Source organism: Oncorhynchus gorbuscha, linkage group LG25 (genome assembly GCF_021184085.1).
Source record: "Oncorhynchus gorbuscha isolate QuinsamMale2020 ecotype Even-year linkage group LG25, OgorEven_v1.0, whole genome shotgun sequence".
Taxonomy (NCBI): domain Eukaryota; kingdom Metazoa; phylum Chordata; class Actinopteri; order Salmoniformes; family Salmonidae; genus Oncorhynchus; species Oncorhynchus gorbuscha.
This window is the reverse complement of record NC_060197.1, coordinates 7,043,083-7,065,084: the sequence shown is the minus strand read 5'-3', so window position 1 is coordinate 7,065,084 and position 22,002 is coordinate 7,043,083. Positions and strand designations below refer to the sequence as shown.

Below are 22,002 nucleotides of genomic sequence, written 5' to 3'. Positions count from 1 at the left end.
GTCGGAGTAGATCTATGAACCGATTTGCGTTCTGGCTTTAAAAATGAATACTGGTGAACTCTAGTACAGACACATTGTCACTGATACAGAAACAAGGCATCTATAACCCCTTGAACCCCTTGTGAAACCCTACTGACCGTGTAGTGTTATACTGTGAGGTCTGTGTGACCAGGTCCAGCTTTAGAACCACTGGGCCTCAGTACTGGCTCTGACAGTAGCCAGCTGAGGAAACATGATATTTAAATCATTCATAATTAGCTCCTTCCCTTTACTTAATAACACGTGAAGACAAATGGGTTCCAAGAATTTTCTAAATGGAAACAGTTGGTTTGGAATGGGAGGCAGTGGCACATGGGCTTATATTGTAGTACTCCCACCCTCTTGGATGTTCATGTTCCCTCTTGCTCTGTCTCTCGCTCTGTCTCTCGCTCTGTCTCTCGCTCTGTCTCTCGCTCTGTCTCTCGCTCTGTCTCTCGCTCTGTCTCTCGCTCTGTCTCTCGCTCTGTCTCTTGCTCTCTCAAACACAAATGCACAGACTTTGTATATTTTTTTGTCTCTTTCCTTGATCTCCCTCCATGCTCTCTTTCTGATCACTATTTTACACATGCATTCTAAAGTTTTTCCTCTGTAATCTCTCTACTAAGATAAACATTCTCGGACATATTAAGCCTGTACATTTCCTACCCCCGTGTGTGTGTCTCTCTCTTTCATGCCCTTTGTGATTGGACTGAAAAAAAACAAATGTATTACTTTGTACATTCTCCTCACAATACATGTATAACGTCACTGTACATATCAGTACATGCACCCAACAAGGAAATATTAATGAATATTGCACGTAAATATAAATTATGTTTTTCAGTTAACTAAATATATACACAGTATTTCACATCTATCCATTTTTAAATGCTAAATCTAGTTTAGTCTCTAAAAAAATACAATAATAATAATGCAAGTATTAGCCCAGCAGGATTGAAGAGGTGGATATTCAACTGATTGCCTTAAATGGAACTACTGTATTTTGTGCAATTTGAGCATTGATTGTTTGTGCATTTGGCCCCATGGCCACACAGAGAAATGACAGATTGCACCTTTAAAGACCCAAAATGGCTTCCCCTTTCCACCCCTCCAGAGGTATGTATCAGTTTCACTCCCTGAGTATCTGGCTCAGTGTTGAGGTCCTCAGCTCAATTTCTCCAGGGCACTGTGGAGTATCTTCAGGTCGTCTCTCATCTGACCTAGGGCATGCTGGATCTTACTGGGTTGGTCCAGAACCTCCAGGCTGCAAGTGAATGGGTCGTACCGGACAGAGAAGGGCCGTTGGATGGACGACGAGTACCGCCTGCAGGTAGAACAATAGGGTTTTAAAACATTGGGTCCATATTTGCGAATAAGCAACCATTTAATTTTAAACAGTTCTCTGACATCAAATGCATATCAGCCAATTCAAATCTGTGATTTACTTGCATGTGACAGAAAGTTTCATTCAAAATCAAATGTTATTTGTCACATGCGCCGAATACAACAGGTAGACCTTACATTGAAATGCTTACTTACAAGCCCTTAACCAACAATGCGGTTTTAAGAAAATGCCCCCCAAAAAGAGATAAGAATAACAAATAATTAAAGAGCAGCGGTAAATAACAATAGCGGGGCTATATACAGAGGGTACCGGTACAGGCACAATGTGCAGGGACACCGGTTAGTCAAGGTAATTGAGGTAATATGTACATGTAGGTAGAGTTATTAAAGTGACTATGCATAGATAATAACAGAGTAGCAGCAGTGTAGAAGGGGGGCATTGCAAATAGGCTGGGTAGCATTTCATTAGATGTTTAGGAGTCTTATGGCTTGGGGGGTGGAAGCTGTTTAGAAGCCTCTTGGACCTAGACTTGGCGCTCTAGTCCTGCTTGCCGTGTGGTAGCAGAGAGAACAGTCTGACTTGGGTGGCTGCAGTCTTTGACAATTTTTAGGGCCTTCCTCTGACACCACCTGGTATAGAGGTCCTGGATGGCAGGAAGCTTGGCCCCGGTGATGTACCGTCCGCACTACCCTCTATAGTGCCTTGCGGTCGGAGGCCGAGCAGTTGCCATACCAGGCAGTAATGCAACCATGCTCTCGATGGTGCAGCTGCAGAACCTTTTGAGGATCTGAGGACCCATGCTAAATCTTTTCAGTCTCCTGAGGGGGAGTAGGTTTTGTCATGCCCTCTTCACAACTGTCTTGGTGTGCTTGGACCATGTTAGTTTGTTGGTGATGTGGACGCCAAGGAACTTGAACCTCTCAACCTGTTCCACTACAGCCCCGTTGATGAGAATGGGGGCGTGTTCGGTCCTCCTTTTCCCGTAGTCCACAATCATCTCCTTTGTCTTGATCACATTGAGGGAGAGGTTGTTGTCCTTGCACCACACGTCAGGTCTCTGACCTCCTCCCTATAGGCTGTCTCATCGTTGTCGATAATCAGGCCTACCACTGTTGTGTCATCGGCAAACTTAATGATGGTGTTGGGAGTCGTGTCTGGCCGTGCAGCCATGAGTGAACAGGGAGTACAGGAGGGGACTGAGCACGCACCCCTGAGGGGCCCCCGTGTTGAGGATCAGCGTGGCGGGTGTGGTGTTACCTACCCTTACACCTTTGGGGCGGCCGTCAGGAAGTCCAGGATCCAGTTGCAGAGGGAGGTGTTTAGTCCCAGGATCCTTAGCTTAGGGATGAGCTTTGAGGGCACTATGGTGTTGAACGCGGAGTTGTAGTCAATGAATAGCATTCTCACATAGGTGTTCCTTTTGTTCAAGTGTGAAAGGGTAGTGTGGAGTGCAATAGAGATTGCATCATCTGTGGATCTGTTGGGCCGGTATGCAAATTGGAGTAGGTCTAAGGTTTCTGGGATAATGTTGTTGATGTGAGCCATGACCAGCCTTTCAAAGTATTTCACGGCTACAGACGATGTTAGTGCTACGGGTCGGTGGTCATTTAGGCAACTTACCTTAGTGTTCTTGGGCACAGGGACTATGGTGGTCTGCTTGAATATGTTGGTATTACAGACTCAGACAGGGAGAGGTCGAAAATGTCAGTGAAGACACTTGCCAGTTGGTCAGCGCATGCTCGGAGTACACATCCTGGAAATCCGTCTGGCCCTGCGGCCTTGTGAATGTTGACCTGTTTAAAGGTCTTACTCACATCGTCTGCGGAGAGTGTGATCACACAGTCATCATGAAAAGCTGATGATCTCATGCATGTTTCAGTGTTTCTCGCCTCAAAGTGAGCATAGTTATATTGCTCGTCTGGTAGTCTCATGTCACTGGGCAGCACTCGGCTGTGCTTCCCTTTGTAGTCTGTAATAGTTTGTAAGCCCTACCACATCCGACGAGCGTCGGAGCCGATGTAGTACGATTTAGATCTTAGTCCTGTATTGATGCTTTACCTGTTTGATGGTTCGCAGGCATAGTGGGATTTCTTTTAAGCTTCCGGGTTAGAGTCCCGCTCCTTGAAAGTGGCAGTTCTATCCTTTGGCTCAGTGCGAATGTTGCCTGTAAACCGTGGTTTCTGATTGGGGTATATACGTACGGTCACTGTGGGGACGACGTCATCGATGCAATTATTGATGAAGCCAGTAACTGGCTCCGGTGTACTCCGGAACATATTCTGTGCTAGCAAAACAGTCCTGTAGTTTAGCATCTACTTCATCTGACCACTTTTTTATAGACCGAGTCACTGGTGCTTCCTGCTTAAATTTTTGCTTGTAAGCAGGTATCAGGAGGATAGAATTATGGTCAGATTTGCCAAATGGAGGGCGAGGGAGAGCTTTGTACGCGTCTTTGTATGTGGAGATAAGGTGGTCTAGAGTTTTTTTTCCCCTGTGGTTGCACATTGAACATGCTGATAGACATGAGGTAAAACTGATTCAAGTTTCCCTGCATGTATACAGCTCATTGAGTGTGGTTTTAGTGCCAGCATCAGTCTGTGGTGGTATTTAGACAGCTACGAAAAATACAGAAACTCTCTAGGTAGATAGTTGGTCTACAGCTTATCATGCGATACTCTACCTCAGGCGAGCAAAACCTCGAGACTTCCTTAGATACCATGCACTAGCTGTTGTTTACAAATATGCACAGGCCCCCGCCCTCTGTCTTAGCAGAGGCTGCTGTTCTATGTTGCCGATAGAGTGTATAACCCGCCAGCTTTATGTTATTAATGTCGTCGTTCAGCCACAACTCGGTGAAACATAAGATATTGCAGTTTTAAATGTCCTGTTGGTAGGATATATGTGCTTTCAGTTCGTCACATTTGATTTTCCAGCGATTGAATGTTAGCTAACAGTACTGATGGCAAAGGCAGATTAGCCACTCGTCGCCTGATCCTCACAAGGCACCATGATCTCTTTAAGTGAAATAAAACAGCAGCCATCCCCTCCGGCACCATCACAATTGTAGCTGGTCCCATCAGATAACATGGAACACGTTAGCCCTATGCTAACCTCAACAGGTGGCACTTATTCTTCATCAGCCTATCAAAGATCTTAGACTTATATCCACCAACCAATGGCATAAAATAGGTCAACCCCGGCCACTAGAGGGATATTTTAAACCTACAGGAAGAGAGGCCCAACTTGCAGAAAATCTGTCTCCTTCCAGCAGGTGACGTTGTTTCACTCACCCAGGCAAGGAGTTTTTGTATGGAACTCATTGAGCGTCGAATTTGGTCAACAACAAAAATTAATAGCTTATTTGCTACAAGAGTTTTATTTGATCGAATGGAAGTTCCGTAATGCTTAATTACGTTGTTATGAGTGTATGGATATAAGCAGGACACGTGACATACCGGTAAATTTGAGGAAAAAACACTTAATGTTGGAGTTGTCTCGAGATAGCTATACATATTCATGGCATGAAGCTGGTAGCATAGCATCTCTCTCCATTGAATACAGGCGGTTGACGTCAACAACTCTCATCGAATATTCAAATAAGATTACAATAATGAGATGTATCCACAAAAAAGGATAGGAGGGAGCAAGACAGCCTGCCGTGCCGTTTTCTAGACAACTACCACCATTGTTTGGACAGAGGGCCATGTATCTTGTCAGTATATCCACAATGTTCTGTTGGTCTGTATAGTTGTGAGCCAATATTACATGGACGCATCCTCGACTACTCTACTAGCTAGTACTAACAATAGACATTTTCATGTTTTTACATTTATGACAACATCCCAAGTTTCTGTTTCACACAAATCCATGTGCTTTTATGGAAGAATGATGAGGTCCTTACAACATGTATGTTTATCGTACATCGTAAAACCCCAAAAACGGAGAGCCTGGATTTGTCAAATAGCATGTATACTATCACTATCATTATTGCCTCAAGGTGGCACACTGCTAAAACGGTTGGCTTGAAATCAGTAGCTCACCGTGGGTTCGAGTCACCCTCCTGGCAAGCTTTTTTGTTGAGGAAAAAACTGTTCACTGCAGGTCCTTGATGCTCAATTCAAAACGCATTTGACCAAGTGGATGATTATAATAATGCATAGCCTACAAAAAGTTGTAGGCCTGGTTGTAAGTGTAGCCTACCTACATAATAATATACTCATGACAGCCAAGTGCGCTAAACTTATTTTAAAATAACTGCAATACTGCCATCTGTAGGATGATAATGATACTAACTACAATCCTACTGTACACTGTAATGTTCATCCTCCTCGAGTCAAATAACGCATGTGACAAAGTAGATGATTGCAAATATGCATATAACACATTGTAGGCCTACATTTGTGTTCATGTCCATGTAATATAGCCTATGCCATATAATTATTAGGCCATAGCAGTGCGTTTGTCTGCAAGGCTGAAGAAAGAGTTATCTCCTTATTCAATTATTTAATCATCTTCCCTTTCAAGCTGTTGGCGTCCCTTTTAGCACCCCAATACAGTATATATACATTTCAAAAGGGAGGAAACTCGTGAAATTCGAACCCTTGCCGCAATCTACGACAATTACGTGGACTTGGCACTTTACACGAGAGAGCAATTTGACCAGTCAGTCAAATACATGTGACAATTGCTTTGATGATCGGAGCATCCTGTTGGACTGGGGTGTGTTAAGGATGCTTCCATGAACAGGAGTTGGAACACGTCCAATCACGATGACAATTGTAATTGGCTGATGCATAATTTGTGCCAGGATATAATCAGTGCCACCTGGTGAGATTAGCATAGGGCTAACGTGTGCCATGTTATCGGATGGGACCGGCTACAATGTAGTGTTCTGTCACGTGCAAGTAAATCGACAAGTTTAATTGGCTGATATGGATTTTGTGCCAGAGAACCTGTTTAAAAACTAAAATCGATGTCCGTACCCCCGCGGAAATCTAATTATCATAATAAGAAAATCATCATAAGAATCTGTCAGTTTAAACAAGAGATATCTGTTTTTTGCATTGGATGAGGCTCAATGCAATGCATCCGCCTATGTAACACCGCATTTGTGGTCAAATGTGACAGCGTGGTGTTTGTCAGATTCATTTATTTTTTAAATCTTTATTTATACCGTTTTCTCTCATTTCCTAGCGAGACATGGTCCAATAGCATATGATGAGATGATGACATTCTGAAAATCATCTTCTAAGGGGTTAATAAAATGTTTTTTTTTATACTTCAAGGGGTCTCCAGATTCAAAATCAAATAGCAAAATGATCCTTGGTATGACCTTAAAACAATTCCATATAGTTTAGTAGTACCCCCTCCCCTGGCTTAGACGGGGCTTAAAACTCTTATGGGTTAAATTTAAATGTTCGGAAGTATGGACTCCGAGTGTCTCTCTCATAATGAGGTCACCCGTCCAGCATCACTACTCTGGATGGTTCTGACTTAGAATATGTGGACAACTACAAATACCTAGGTGTCATGTTACACTGTAAACTCTCCTTCCAGACTCACATTAAGCATCTCCAATCCAAAATTACATCTAGAATTGGCTTCCTATTTCGCAACAAATCATCCTTCACTCATGCTGCCAAACATACCCTAGTAAAACTGACTATCCTACCGATCCTTGACTTTGGCAATGTAATTTACAAAATAGCGTCCAACACTCTACTCAGCAAATTGGATGCAGTCCATCACAATGCCATCTGTTTTGTCACCAAAGCCCCATATACTACCCACCACTGCGACCTGTATGCTCTCTCGTTGGCTGGCCCTCGCTTCATATCCGTCGCTAAACCCACTGGCTCCAGGTCATCTATAAGTTGTTGCTAGGTAAAGCCCCGCCTTATCTCAGCTCACTGGTCACCATAGCAGCACCCACCCGCAGCATGCGCTCCAGCAGGTATATTTCACTGGTCACCCCAAAGCCAATTCCTCCTTCAGCCTTCTTTCCTTCCAGTTCTCTGCTGCCAATGACTGGAACGAACTGCAAAAATCACTGAAGCTGGAGACTCATATCTCCCTTACTAGCTTTAAGCACCAACTGTCAGAGCAGCGCACAGATCGATGCACCTGTACATAGCCCATCTGTAAATAGCCCATCTGTAAATAGCCCGTCTGTAAATAGCCCATCTGTAAATAGCCCATCCAACTACCTCATCACCACATTGTTATTTATTTTGCTCCTTTGCACCCCAGTACCGCTACTTGCACACTCATCTTCTGCATATTTATCACCCCAGTGTTAAATTTGCCATACTGTAATAATTTAGCCACTATGGCCTATTTATTGCCTCACCCCCCTTATCCTACCTCATTTGCACACACTGTATATAGACTTTCTCCATTGTATTATTGACTGTATGTTTGTTTATTCCATGTGTAACTCTGTTGTTTGTGTCGCACTGCTTTGCTTTATCTTGGCCAGGTCGCAGTTGTAAATGAGAACTTGTTCTCAACTAGCCTACCTGGTTAACTAAAGGTGAAATAAATAAATAAATAAATAAATGTGTTCACTAACACACCTGACTCCAATAATCAACTAACCATGATCTTCAGTTTAGAATGGAATTAGGTTACTCAGCTGTTTGTGCTAGGGATGGGGTAAAAGTGTGACACCACTCCGGCCCCCAAGGACTGGAGTTGCCCATGTCCATCCATACTCTGCTCATTCAGATTACATTAATATATTACAAAACGTAATGTGCTAATTATGAGTAACTCCTAAACAGCTGCCTTCAGTCTGATTTGCCTCTGTGTCCTCAGATCCCCTGAGGTTCCCACCCCTGCAGCCCCGCGTCCAGGAGCAACAAGATCAACTCAAATCCAAGGTATACGCCACATGTTACACATTTCCTGTGACTTACTGAAGTGCTCACATATAGACGTTCACCACTTGCATGCATTGATGTACCTCATCTTAATCTTGGCATCCTCAAAGCTTTCTGAGACAAAGTAGACAGGTTGGAAAGTCTGGTCCTGGTAAGGCTGGATTGCTGTCTCCTCTGGGTTGAATGGCTTGTACTCAGGTTCGTTAGAGAGAGCATACTGAAAGATGGAAGTAAGAGATAAGTGATTAGTTATCGTTTTAGACTCCTTCAGAAATTATTAGTGGCATGTTATATGAAAACAGAGATAATAAATGAGGAATTAGTCCCCTCTATCAGTGCAATTCTACAGAGTGCCCATGTAAAATACTACTCACAATGAGTTCTCCATATGAGGACAGGAGGCCGGCACCATATGCCTTCACAGTTCCATTCTGCTTACACAGTCCAAACTCCACCGTGAACCAGTACAACTGTCGGAGGGATGGCAACAAGTGATGAGGAAATGATAAGGCTCCGTTTCACCCCTGACAACACATTCATCAAATGGTCAGATTGGTCAGTATTTTATATTTTCCACTAGATGGCAGCAAAGGCCCGTAATTTGCAGTCCAACACCCAACCTCAGTGCAGTATCTGTTTTACATCTGATTGGTAACTGCTTATTTTGAAATGAAAGCTCAAAGGTCAGCTCTTACAGTTGAGAGTCTCTCAATATCCTCGTCTGATGCTCCCAGTGAGGCTAGGCCAATTTCCTGCAAATGACAAACAATTGTGAGTGTTGCGCACTGATAAGACAATTTATGTATTATTATAATGGATGTATTATTACGCCATATGAACCATATTACAAGTCTAAATGTTTTTACCTGGGAAAACTGGGCAAATTCTTTGTCTGCAAGCATAGGAATATGGCCGAGTAACTCATGACAGCAATCTCTGAGAGAAGGAAGCGAAAGAGCAGTGACTACATGACACACATGAATATGTCCATTGATTAGACTGATTATCATGATACACATTAATCATACATATGTTATTATTTATGATCAGTTAGTAAACTGAATATTATGACACACACTGCTTATTTCGAGTGATTTTACTATGTCAATGACACCATTTGACGTACGGCTCCGGGGAGTGCATGGGTGCGGAGGCGTGGCGGATGTACTGGGTACACTGGAACACTCTGAAGGCCAGGCTAGCTAGGAAGTCTCTGGCGGAGAGTAGCCCTGCCACCGGACGCAGCTGGAAGCCTGTCTTCTCTGGACAAACAAGAACACAGCGCAAGGAACCACTGTCAGAGACATATTCACAGCATGGATGCTGATGTTCATACATGGTGAACGGTGACTGCCTGTATTGTTTCTGCAGTACGAGAACAATCCCTAATGTTGGTATTACTGTTGTAAGCAATCTACAATAAAATAACGAGGCATAATCGATCTATAAGGTGCGCACTGCGCACAGTCATCGACCAGAATTAGTCATTCAATGGAAAGTCATGGGCATGCTGGATTTGCCTTGTCCATGTTGATTCTATTCCTTGAAGCTGGGCATAGTGCTGCTATTGCTCTGTCCCTCAGGCAGAGATAGGCTGCTGGGCCTCACCTCTGAGGAAGGCAGAGACCTCCCGGAGCTGGGGGATACTGTCCTCTCCGTAGCCACACTCCCTCTCCAGCTGCTGCAGCCCACCCAGGAACTGTCTGCATGCCAGGTCAGGGTAGATGGTCCTCAGGGTCCGGTACACCTCTTTCCTGTTAAATGACAGCAGCAGCAGACTCATTAGAACACTGTCATTCCAACTCCACAGGTATACTGACTGTAGACTATTATCATTATGAAAGATGTCTATTAGGATGGTATGATGTCCAGCTCCAGTATACTATACATCAGCTGCTATTCTCACCATGTGGCCACCTCCTCTGGTGTGTACTCCACTCTGGGTAATGGTTCCCCCCTGTGGAGCAGAGATGGATGCATCAATCATTCCTTTACGAATGCATTTTTACAATGGCATGCCTTTGGTCCAATGATGCAGTGCTGGCACCTAAGATCGACTGACCACATGGGAATATCTTTTTTGAAAGGTGAGAATGATGAGATCAATTTACTGTCTGTAATTTGCTGCAAGTTCAGCGATGAAGCACCTTCTTTTTCTGTATTCTGGATCACTGAATCCCTGAAAAGGGAATCATAACAATTAGTTAACCATGACATTTTTAGTTTGTTATCCTTTTTGATAGTTGAGTATTTATTTCTAACAATCCAATTAATTATACAAGTATTGCATCAATGCCATATAAATGGAAGCCTAGCAATATTGCTAAGGTAAACACTAACTGGATGATCCTGGTCCATATCTGGGTCATATTTCGTTATCAACAGGTTGCATTTATCCAGATCTCTGATTTTTCTGGGGAACCAGGGAACTAAAACAAGGAAACAGGAAAATATGTCAGAGCATAATTATTTCACACAATTTAAATGATTAGATGAGAAAAACGTTACTATTATTAGAAACGTGTGATTTATTATTTCATTCAAATTGTATTATAACCTTTTTCCTCTGGGATAGTGCGTACGTCGTCGGCGACTCTCTTGAGTGAGTTGATGAAGATGTCTGTGTCCGAGATGTGCACTTCACACCTCATAAAGAACTCCAGATCATCACAGCCACTGTTCTTAGACTTCCTCCCTGGTCGGCTCTCAATATGCAGAAGCTTTGCTTCAAACGTCTGAATCCATGGTAAAGACATACATATCATATATAAGCAAACACATGTATATTTTATCACCTTGATTCGATGCCGTAGACCTGATTTTATTGAAGCTCTCCATCTGCAACTCCTATCTAATGATGCACATGTTTTCCTTACCTCAAAGACTTTGCCAGTTTTAAAGAACCCTGCATTCTTCTCATGGCTGAGTGCGAAAAGAATGTTCAGTGTCACTGTTCCTTCCTTTTCCTCAAACACAAAGTTTTCACCGCCCCGCGATGGGCCAGGGGAAGATGACCCGCTGGCGCGCTCTTTCCGGGCATCTTCGATCAGACTTCGCTTTCTGCCGACGAACGGAATGTTTTGCGCCACACTCTCTGTCTTCATTGAACTTATGTCAATTTGATCGTAGACTGTCTTAAAAATAATATTGTAGAGTTGCTATGATTTGTTTGATCGAATAGTCTATATAGGCCTATTACCGGATACTGAGACTCTCCGAGGCAGTGTCTGAAGCTGTGCTATCAGCAGAGAAGACAGGTTTATATCCCAGTGCCACACAATTCTTTATGGAAATGAGTTATGCAAATGGACACGTCTCACTTTTAGGTGTTATGCGTCATAACAGCCAATCAATCACCTTTTAATGGAATAAAACACAGTTCATGAAAGCACGTATAGGCCTAATATATTGAGAGAGAAAAACGTTTTGTAGCCTACAAAATAAGATTATGAATATTGACTTTTACTTACATTTATTCTAGGCTATATATTTTTCTTTCCATTGATTTGTAACAGGTGCAACAAGACATTTATTTTCCCCTGACTTGGGATGCTCTCCAAGGTGCTGAAACGCACTTTGACAGACTCTAATACAAAATATGTCCTCACAACCAATTATAGCCTAATAATAATAATAAAACACAATTATTTTGAGAATTGATCTGAAATAACCTTTTAAGCATACATTTATTTGGCAAGTTAATAACACATTATATTAGATATTATTATACAAACACGTGATAGTAAAGAATGGAAAAACAGTCGATCATTTGGATGAATCAGAATTCAGGATATAATCAAACACATTCTCTAACATGCTGGACATACACATTGCATTTCCTTATTGTGTTATATAGGCCTAGCTATTTCCAGCATAATGCAAGGATGTATTTTTGTTATTTGCGATTTAACCAATATAGATAGAATACTCAAGTGCGAATTAGATCGTCTTCAAAGCCCGAGCTAATAGTTCTGGAACAGCACTCTTCTAATGTAATCCCTCTCAGTTGGTTACAGAAAATGACATCGGTTAACCTATCAATACTGTAGTGGCAGTGTTGGATTTCTAGAACATACTGAAAAGGGTATGTTAAAATAATACTTCTCCTTGTTGGTGTTAACAAAAATCTAACGAAAAACTCACTCACTTATCGAATAATTCATTTAATGTTAATACTTGTTTTACGTAACTTCATATTTACAATGAGTGACTCATTTCGATGTGCATTTTCATTGGCTTAGTAGTATGTCTGTGTGATTCATTGAGCGAGTGCTCCTCTAATATTGACGACTAAAATGAAAATGTTCTACTTAAAATGACTAGTGTCTGGGATGCAGTAGGTATTTATGAATAATTTATATAAAGATGAAGCAGAATGCAGTAGATGTTACAATGGACAAGCACACAGATTATAAATACAAAGAGTATAATGGAAATCTACAAGATTGATGACATGCATTGAGATTCTATCATTGCGCACATCAGTATTGAAGGATGTCTCCAAAGTGGTCTCCTTACTCCATCTTCCGCAGGGCATTGCACAAGATCCCAATTTCCCCTAAAATAAAAGCAACATGATTACATTAGGTAGTTCATCTGTGGCAGATTAAGAAACATTACATTCCAGTAGGAGTTGGGCATTCATACCGATATTGTATTGCATTAAACTGTTTTCAATTTGTAAAAGGCAAGACAAAAATCAATCCTAGTGTGGTCTTCTATAGCTCAGTTGGTAGATCATGGTGCTTGCAATGCCAGAGTACTGGGTTTGATTCCCAGGACCACCCGTATGTAAAATGTATGCCTGCATGACTGTAAGCCGCTTTGAATAAAAGTGTACGCTAAATAGCATATACTACACACAGTGTATATAAATGACAATTGGTAGAAAATCTCATTTGAATCCATTTCCAATAGTACTTGATGTTTGTATTTGCATAAGGGGTTATTGAGAAGTTAGCTTTATGAGGACTCCGTAGAAATGTCACACACCACTGATGTTGTCAGCCAGGTTTCTCAGCTGCTGGGTGTTATCCAAGACTTCAATGCTTTGGGTGTACGCATTGTAGCGCACTGAGAAAGGCCTGGGGATGGTGTCGGCAAATTTCCTGTATAAAGAGTCATAACATAGGACTTTCAATTGAAAATGTGAACGTGTATATTGCGATACGACGATCCAGAGTTCCAAAAGAAAATGCAGTGAAGGAATGTGACATATTTAACGTTTAATATTGTGCAGATGTTAAATATGACCTGACTCTCTCTTTGGCGTCATCAAAGCTCTCTGCAACAAAGTAAACGGGTTGGAACTCAGTGATTGGGTACTTCTGGAGGCTGGTCTTTGCAGGGTCAAATGGTTGAATCCTGGGCTTGTCTGACAAAGAGTACTGTAAAACAATTCAAAACAGTCAAATGTTATTCCAGAGTTTGACTCCAACTCTAATCCCCATTTATGGGAGATGCACCACTGTCATGAATCAATCTACAATGAGCAGAATCCAGGTTACAAGTCCTCATTTGGTGTTTTGAGGTCACGGACCACTAGCAGTGTGCAATTCCTCAATGACATTCTGTGCGCCTAGGTAGCAGTAAACAGGAAGTGCAGTGTGAATGGCGTCCTGCTGTGATATGACTCGGCTAACTGCTCATCCTCTGATGACAATGTCTGATGTAACTGGTGACTTAAGATATGAATTCTGTCTCTGCCCCCTACTTCTCCAGTGAACCACTAACCCACTCCTCACCAGTTTCCCCCAGTGACACATTTAGCCTGAGCCCTGGGTGGACCACTAACAAACTGATTGACAGCTGTATCGCATTAGTGGAAACCAAGATTGGTATCAGGGCAGGTCTGACGGTTTTGACTAGTGGAAGTTACTTTTCGTAGCAGGTTAGGAGAACTTACCTGGCAGGTTTGGAGACTTAGGTTAAGATTAGACATATCTAGCTACAACCAGGTCTGCCCTGAGAACAGTCTTCAATTCGACTAATGCGGTGCTGCTGACTGACAGCCCACTGGGCTATCTCATAGGGATTTGTTTATATTAGAACTGCAGAAAGAAGGCCTGCGCATGTGGGCATAAAAACAGGTCATGAAAGACACCCTCACATGGTTAGCAGATGTTTATGTGAGTGTAGCGAAATGTTTGTGCTTCTAGTTCCAACAATGCAGTAATAACCAACGAGTAATCTAACCTCACAATTTCACAACAACTACCTTATACACACACAAGTGTAAAGGAATGAAGAATATGTACATAAAAATACGAGTGATGGTACAGAATGGCATAGGCAAGATGCAGTAGATGGTGGTATTGGGTACAGTATATACATATGAGATGAGTAATGTAGGGTATGTAAACATTATATGAAGTGGCATTGTTTAAAGTGGCTAGTGATACATTTTTCATAAATTTTTACATTATTAAAGTGGCTGGAGTTGAGTCAGTGTGTTGGCAGTAGCCACTCACTGTTAGTGGTGGCTGTTTAACAGTCTGATGGCCTTGAGATTGAAGCTGTTTTTCAGTCTCTCGGTCCCTGCTTTGATGCACCTGTACTGACCTCGCCTTCTGGATGATAGCGGGGTGAACAGGCAGTGGCTCGGGTGGTTGTTGATCCTCATGGCCTTCCTGTGACATCGGGTGGTGTAGGTGTCCTGGAGGGCAGGTAGTTTGTCCCCGGTGATGTGTTGTGCAGACCTCACTACCCTTTGGAGAGCCTTACAGTTGTGGGTGGAGAAGTTGCCGTACCAGGCGGTGATACAGCCCGACAGGATGCTCTCGATTGTGCATCTGTAAAAGTTTGTGTGCTTTTGGTGACAAGCCAAATTTCTTCAACCTACTGAGGTTGAAGAGGCGCCTCTGCGTCTTCTACATGACGCTGTCTGTGTGGGTGGACCAATTCAGTTTGTGATGTGTACGCCAAGAAACTTAACTTACTACCTTCTCCACTACTGTCCCGTCAGTGTGGATAGGAGGGTGCTCCCTCTGCTGTTTCCTGAAGTCCACGATCATCTGTTTTGTTGACGTTGAGTGTGGGGTTATTTTCCTGACACCACACTCCAAGGGCCCTCACCTCCTCCCTGTAGGCAGTCTCGTCGTTGTTGGTAATCAAGCCTACCACTGTAGTGTCATCTGCTAACTTGTGGATTGAGTTGGAGGCGTGCATTGCCACGCAGTTGTGGGTGAACAGGGAGTACAGGAGAGGTTTCAGAACGCACCCTTGTGGGGCTCCAGTGTTGAGGATCAGCGGGGTGGAGATGTTATTACCTACCCTCACCACCTGGGGGCGGCCCGTCAGGAAGTCCAGTACCCAGTTGCACAGGGCAGGGTCGGGACCCAGGGTCTCGAGCTTGATGACGAGTTTGGAGGGTACTGTGGTGTTAAATGCTGAGCTGTAGTCGGTGAACTGCATTCTCACAAAGGTATTCCTCTTGTCCAGATGGGTTAGGGCAATGTGCAGTGTGGTTGCGGTTGCGTCGTCTGTTGACCTATTGGGGCGGTAAGCAAATTGGAGTGGGTCTAGGGTGTCAGGTAAGGTGGAGGTGATATGGTCCTTGACTAGTCTCTCAAAGCACTTCATGATGACGGAAGTGAGTGCTACGGGGCGGTAGTCGTTTAGCTCAGTTACCTTAGCTTTCTTGGGAACAGGAACAATGGTGGCCCTCTTGAAGCATGTGGGAACAGCAGACTGGGATAAGGATTGATTGGATATGTCCGTACACACACCAGCCAGCTGGTCTGCGCATGCTCCGAGGACACTGCTGGGGATGCCGTCTGGGCCTGCAGCCTTGCGAGGGTTAACACGTTTAAATGTTTTACTCATGTCGTCTGCAGTAAAGAAGAGTCCGCAGGTTTTGGTAGTGGGCCGTGTCAGTGGCACTGTATTGTCCTCAAAGCGAGCAAAGAATGTCATGTTTTGTCATTGATTATCATGTCTTGTCCCTGTGCTTCCCCTTCTATTCGTTTCCCTCTGCTGGTCTTATTAGGTTCTTTCCCTCTTTCTATCCCTCTCTCTCCCCCTCCCTCCCTCTCTCACTCTCTCGCTCTCTCTTCTCTCTATCGTTCCGTTCCTGCTCCCAGCTGTTCCTATTCCCCTAATCAATCATTTAGTCTTCCCACACCTGTTCCCGATCCTTTTCCCTGATTAGAGTCCCTATTTCTCTCCTTGTTTTCCGTTCCTGCCCTGTCGGATCCTTGTCTATAATTCACCGTGCTGTGTCTATGTATTGCCCTGTCGTGTCGTGTTTCCCTCAGATGCTGCGTGGTGAGCAGGTGTCTGAGTCTGCTAGGTTCAAGTGCCTTCCCGAGGCAACCTGCAGTTCTTGATCAAGTCTCCAGTCTGTTCTCGTCTTTACGAGTAGTATTATGCCTTTTGTTTTGTAAAGTATCTTTACTGGATTAAAAACTCTGTTTTCGCCAAGTCGCTTTTGGGTCCTCATTCACCTGCATAACAGAAGGATCCGACCAAGGAATGGACCCAGCGACTACAGATGCTCGTAACACTGCCGTCGAGATCCAAGGAGCCATGCTCGGCAGACACGAGCAGGAATTGTCTGCTGCTCGCCATGCCGTGGAGAACCTGGCCGCTCAGGTTTCCGACCTCTCTGGACAGTTCCAGAGTCTTCGTCTCGTGCCACCTGTTACTTCCTGGCCTGCCGAGCCTCCGGAACCTAGGGTTAATAACCCACCTTGCTACTCCGGGCAGCCCACGGAGTGCCGCTCCTTTCTCACCCAGTGTGATATTGTGTTCTCTCTCCAACCCAACACATACTCTAGCGAGAGAGCTCGGGTTGCTTACGTCATTTCACTCCTTACTGGCCGGGCTCGAGAGTGGGGCACAGCTATCTGGGAGGCAAGGGCTGATTGTTCTAACAATTACCAGAACTTTAAAGAGGAGATGATTCGGGTTTTTGACCGTTCAGTTTTTGGTGGGGAGGCTTCTAGGGCCCTGGCTTCCCTATGCCAAGGTGATCGATCCATAACGGATTACTCTATAGAGTTTCGCACTCTTGCTGCCTCTAGTGACTGGAACGAGCCGGCGCTGCTCGCTCGTTTTCTGGAGGGACTCCACGCAGTGGTCAAAGATGAGATTCTCTCTCGGGAGGTTCCTTCCAGTGTGGACTCTTTGATTGCTCTCGCCATCCGCATAGAACGACGGGTAGATCTTCGTCACCAAGCTCGTGGAAGAGAGCTCGCGTCAACGGTGTTTCCCTGCTCCGCATCGCAACCATCTCCCTCCTCTGGCTCAGAGACTGAGCCCATGCAGCTGGGAGGGATTCGCATCTCGACCAAGGAGAGGGAACGGAGGATCACCAACCGCCTGTGCCTCTATTGCGGATTTGATGGACATTTTGTCAATTCATGTCCAGTAAAAGGCCAGAGCTCATCAGTAAGCGGAGGGCTACTGGTGAGCGCTACTACTCAGGTCTCTTCATCTAGATCCTGTACTACTATGTCGGTCCATCTACGCTGGACCGGTTCGGGGTGCTACATGCAGTGCCTTGATTGACTCTGGGGCTGAGGGTTGTTTCATGGACGAAGCATGGGCTCGGAAACATGACATTCCTTTCAGACAGTTAGACAAGCCTACGCCCATGTTTGCCTTAGATGGTAGTCATCTTCCCAGTATCAGATTTGAGACACTACCTTTAACTCTCACAGTATCTGGTAACCACAGTGAGACTATTTCTTTTTTGATTTTTCGTTCACCTTTTACACCTGTTGTTTTGGGTCATCCCTGGCTAGTATGTCATAATCCTTCTATTAATTGGTCTAGTAATTCTATCCTATCCTGGAACGTTTCTTGTCATGTGAAGTGTTTAATGTCTGCCATCCCTCCCATTTCTTCTGTCCCCACTTCTCAGGAGGAACCTGGCGATTTGACAGGAGTGCCGGAGGAATATCATGATCTGCGCACGGTCTTCAGTCGGTCCCGAGCCAACTCCCTTCCTCCTCACCGGTCGTATGATTGTAGTATTGATCTCCTTCCGGGGACCACTCCTCCTCGGGGTAGACTATACTCTCTGTCGGCTCCCGAACGTAAGGCTCTCGAGGATTATTTATCTGTGTCTCTTGACGCCGGTACCATAGTGCCTTCTTCCTCTCCGGCCGGGGCGGGGTTCTTTTTGTTAAGAAGAAGGACGGTACTCTGCGCCCCTGCGTGGATTATCGAGGGCTGAATGACATAACGGTTAAGAATCGTTATCCGCTTCCCCTTATGTCATCAGCCTTCGAGATTCTGCAGGGAGCCAGGTGCTTTACTAAGTTGGACCTTCATAACGCTTACCATCTCGTGCGCATCAGAGGGGACGAGTGGAAAACGGCGTTTAACACTCCGTTAGGGCATTTTGAGTACCGGGTTCTGCCGTTTGGTCTCGCCAATGCGCCAGCTGTTTTTCAGGCATTAGTTAATGATGTTCTGAGAGACATGCTGAACATCTTTGTTTTTGTCTATCTTGACGATATCCTGATTTTTTCACCGTCACTCGAGATTCATGTTCAGCACGTTCGACGTGTTCTACAGCGCCTTTTAGAGAATTGTCTCTACGTAAAGGCTGAGAAGTGCTCTTTTCATGTCTCCTCCGTTACTTTTCTCGGTTCCGTTATTTCCGCTGAAGGCATTCAGATGGATTCCGCTAAGGTCCAAGCTGTCAGTGATTGGCCCGTTCCAAGGTCACGTGTCGAGTTGCAGCGCTTTTAGGTTTCGCTAATTTCTATCGGCGTTTCATTCGTAATTTCGGTCAAGTTGCTGCCCCTCTCACAGCTCTTACTTCTGTCAAGACGTGTTTTAAGTGGTCCGGTTCCGCCCAGGGAGCTTTTGATCTTCTAAAAGAACGTTTTACGTCCGCTCCTATCCTCGTTACTCTGACGTCACTAGACAATTCATTGTCGAGGTTGACCTTCAGAGGTAGGCGTGGAGCCATTCTATCCCAGCGCTTCCAGTCTGACGATAAGGTTCATCCTTGCGCTTATTTTCTCATCGCCTGTCGCCATCTGAGCGCAACTATGATGTGGGTAACCGTGAACTGCTCGCCATCCGCTTAGCCCTAGGCGAATGGCGACAGTGGTTGGAGGGGCGACCGTTCCTTTTGTCGTTTGGACAGACCATAAGAACCTTGAGTACATCCGTTCTGCCAAACGACTTAATGCCCGTCAAGCTCGTTGGGCGTTGTTTTTCGCTCGTTTCGAGTTTGTGATTTCTTACCGTCCGGGTAGCAAAAACACCAAGCCTGATGCCTTATCCCGTCTGTTTAGTTCTTCTGTGGCTTCTACTGATCCCAAGGGATTCTTCCTTATGGGCGTGTTGTCGGGTTAACAGTCTGGGGAATTGAAAGACAGGTTAAGCAAGCACTCACGCACACTGCGTCGCCGCGCGCTTGTCCTAGTAACCTCCTTTTCGTTCCTGTTTCCACTCGTCTGGCTGTTCTTCAGTGGGCTCACTCTGCCAAGTTAGCTGGTCATCCCGGTGTTCGAGGCACTCTTGCGTCTATTCGCCAGCGCTTTTTGGTGGCCGACTCAGGAGCGTGACACGCGCCGTTTCGTGGCTGCTTGTTCGGACTGCGCGCAGACTAAGTCGGGTAACTCTCCTCCTGCCGGTCGTCTCAGACCGCTCCCCATTCCTTCTCGACCATGGTCTCACATCGCCCTAGACTTCATTACCGGTCTGCCTTTGTCTGCGGGGAAGACTGTGATTCTTACGGTTGTCGATAGGTTCTCTAAGGCGGCACATTTCATTCCCCTCGCTAAACTTCCTTCCGCTAAAGAGACGGCACAAATCATCATCGAGAATGTGTTCAGAATTCATGGCCTCCCGTTAGACGCCGTTTCAGACAGAGGCCCGCAATTCACGTCACAGTTTTGGAGGGAGTTCTGTCGTTTGATTGGTGCGTCCGTCAGTCTCTCTTCCGGGTTTCATCCCCAGTCTAACGGTCAAGCAGAGAGGGCCAATCAGACGATTGGTCGCATACTACGCAGCCTTTCTTTCAGAAACCCTGCGTCTTGGGCAGAACAGCTCCCCTGGGCAGAATACGCTCACAACTCGCTTCCTTCGTCTGCTACCAGGTTATCTCCGTTTCAGAGTAGTCTGGGTTACCAGCCTCCTCTGTTCTCATCCCAGCTTGCCGAGTCCAGCGTTCCCTCCGCTCAGCGTTTGTCCAACGTTGTGAGCGCACCTGGAGGAGGGTGAGGTCTGCACTTTGCCGTTACAGGGCACAGACTGTGAGAGCCGCCAATAAACGCAGGATTAAGAGTCCAAGGTATTGTTGCGGCCAGAGAGTGTGGCTTTCCACTCGCAACCTTCCTCTTACGACAGCTTCGTAAGTTGACTCCGCGGTTCATTGGTCCGTTCCGTGTCTCCCAGGTCGTCAATCCTGTCGCTGTGCGACTGCTTCTTCCGCGACATCTTCGTCGCGTCCATCCTGTCTTCCATGTCTCCTGTGTCAAGCCCTTTCTTCGCACCCCCGTTCGTCTTCCCTCCCCCTCCCGTCCTTGTCGAGAGCGCACCTATTTACAAGGTACGTAAGATCATGGACATGCGTTCTCGGGGACGGGGTCACCAATACTTAGTGGATTGGGAGGGTTACGGTCCTGAGGAGAGGAGTTGGGTTCCGTCTCGGGACGTGCTGGACCGTTCGCTTATTGATGATTTCCTCCGTTGCCGCCAGGTTCCTCCTCGAGTGCGCCAGGAGGCGCTCGGTGAGTGGGGGGTACTGTCATGTTTTGTCATTGATTAGCATGTCTTGTCCCTGTGCTTCCCCTTCTATTCGTTTCCCTCTGCTGGTCTTATTAGGTTCTTTCCCTCTTTCTATCCTCTCTCTCCCCCTCCCTCTCTCACTCTCTCGCTCTCTCTTCTCTCTATCGTTCCGTTCCTGCTCCCAGCTGTTCCTATTCCCCTAATCAATCATTTAGTCTTCCCACACCTGTTCCCGATCCTTTTCCCTGATTAGAGTCCCTATTTCTCTCCTTGTTTTCCGTTCCTGCCCTGTCGGATCCTTGTCTATAATTCACCGTGCTGTGTCTATGTATTGCCCTGTCGTGTCGTGTTTCCCTCAGATGCTGCGTGGTGAGCAGGTGTCTGAGTCTGCTAGGTTCAAGTGCCTTCCCGAGGCAACCTGCAGTTCTTGATCAAGTCTCCAGTCTGTTCTCGTCTTTACGAGTAGTATTATGCCTTTTGTTTTGTAAAGTATCTTTACTGGATTAAAAACTCTGTTTTCGCCAAGTCGCTTTTGGGTCCTCATTCACCTGCATAACAAAGAAGTTGTTTAGTCTGTCTGGGAGCAAGACATCCTGGTCTGCGACTGGGCTGGTTTTCGGTTTGTAATCCGTGATTGACTGTAGACCCTGCCACATATCTCTTGTGTCTGAGCCGTTGAATTGCAACTCTACTTTGTCTCTACTGACGCTTAGCTTGTTTGATTGCCTTGCAGAGGGAATAGCTACACTGTTTGTATTCGGTCATGTTTCCGGTCACCTTGTCCTGATTAAAAGCAGTGGTTTGCGCTTTCAGTTTCGCGCAAATGCTGCCATCAATCTACTGTTTCTGGTTTGGGAATATTTTAATAGTTGCTGTGGGTACGACATCGCCGATGCACTTGCTAATAAATTTTCTCACAGAATCAGCGGATTCGTCAATGTTGTTGTTTGACGAAATGCGGAACATATCCCAGTCCACGTGATCGAAGCAATCTTGAAGCATGGAATCAGGTTGGCCGGACCAGCGTTGAACAGAACTCAGTGCGGGAGCTTCCTATGTTAGTTT

General features: G+C 45.2%; 2 protein-coding genes across 3 annotated transcripts in view; both read right to left on the bottom strand.

Annotated features, from left to right (window-relative positions):
• Positions 1-1,182: 1,182 nt before the first annotated feature.
• LOC124014251 (tyrosine 3-monooxygenase-like) lies at positions 1,183-11,348 on the bottom strand. The gene is made up of 12 exons (XM_046329062.1): positions 11,121-11,348; positions 10,802-10,979; positions 10,585-10,673; positions 10,356-10,423; positions 10,151-10,201; positions 9,853-9,998; positions 9,371-9,506; positions 9,111-9,180; positions 8,940-8,996; positions 8,619-8,714; positions 8,328-8,461; positions 1,183-1,342 (listed from the first exon to the last, which is right to left on the bottom strand). The coding sequence occupies exons 1-12, from the start codon at positions 11,346-11,348 to the stop codon at positions 1,183-1,185; spliced, it is 1,413 nt and encodes a 470-aa protein (XP_046185018.1).
• A 212-nt stretch (positions 11,349-11,560) lies between these two features.
• Positions 11,561-22,002, bottom strand: part of LOC124014505 (phenylalanine-4-hydroxylase-like) — a 28,967-nt gene continuing 18,525 nt past the window's right edge. For both annotated transcript variants that reach the window (XM_046329586.1, XM_046329588.1), the window contains exons 11-13: positions 13,498-13,631; positions 13,237-13,352; positions 11,561-12,802 (exon numbers count right to left, since the gene is read on the bottom strand). In XM_046329586.1, coding sequence (XP_046185542.1) covers positions 12,759-12,802; positions 13,237-13,352; positions 13,498-13,631 — 294 coding nt within the window. In that variant the 3' untranslated portion in view covers positions 11,561-12,758. The remainder of the gene's footprint in view (positions 12,803-13,236; positions 13,353-13,497; positions 13,632-22,002) is intronic.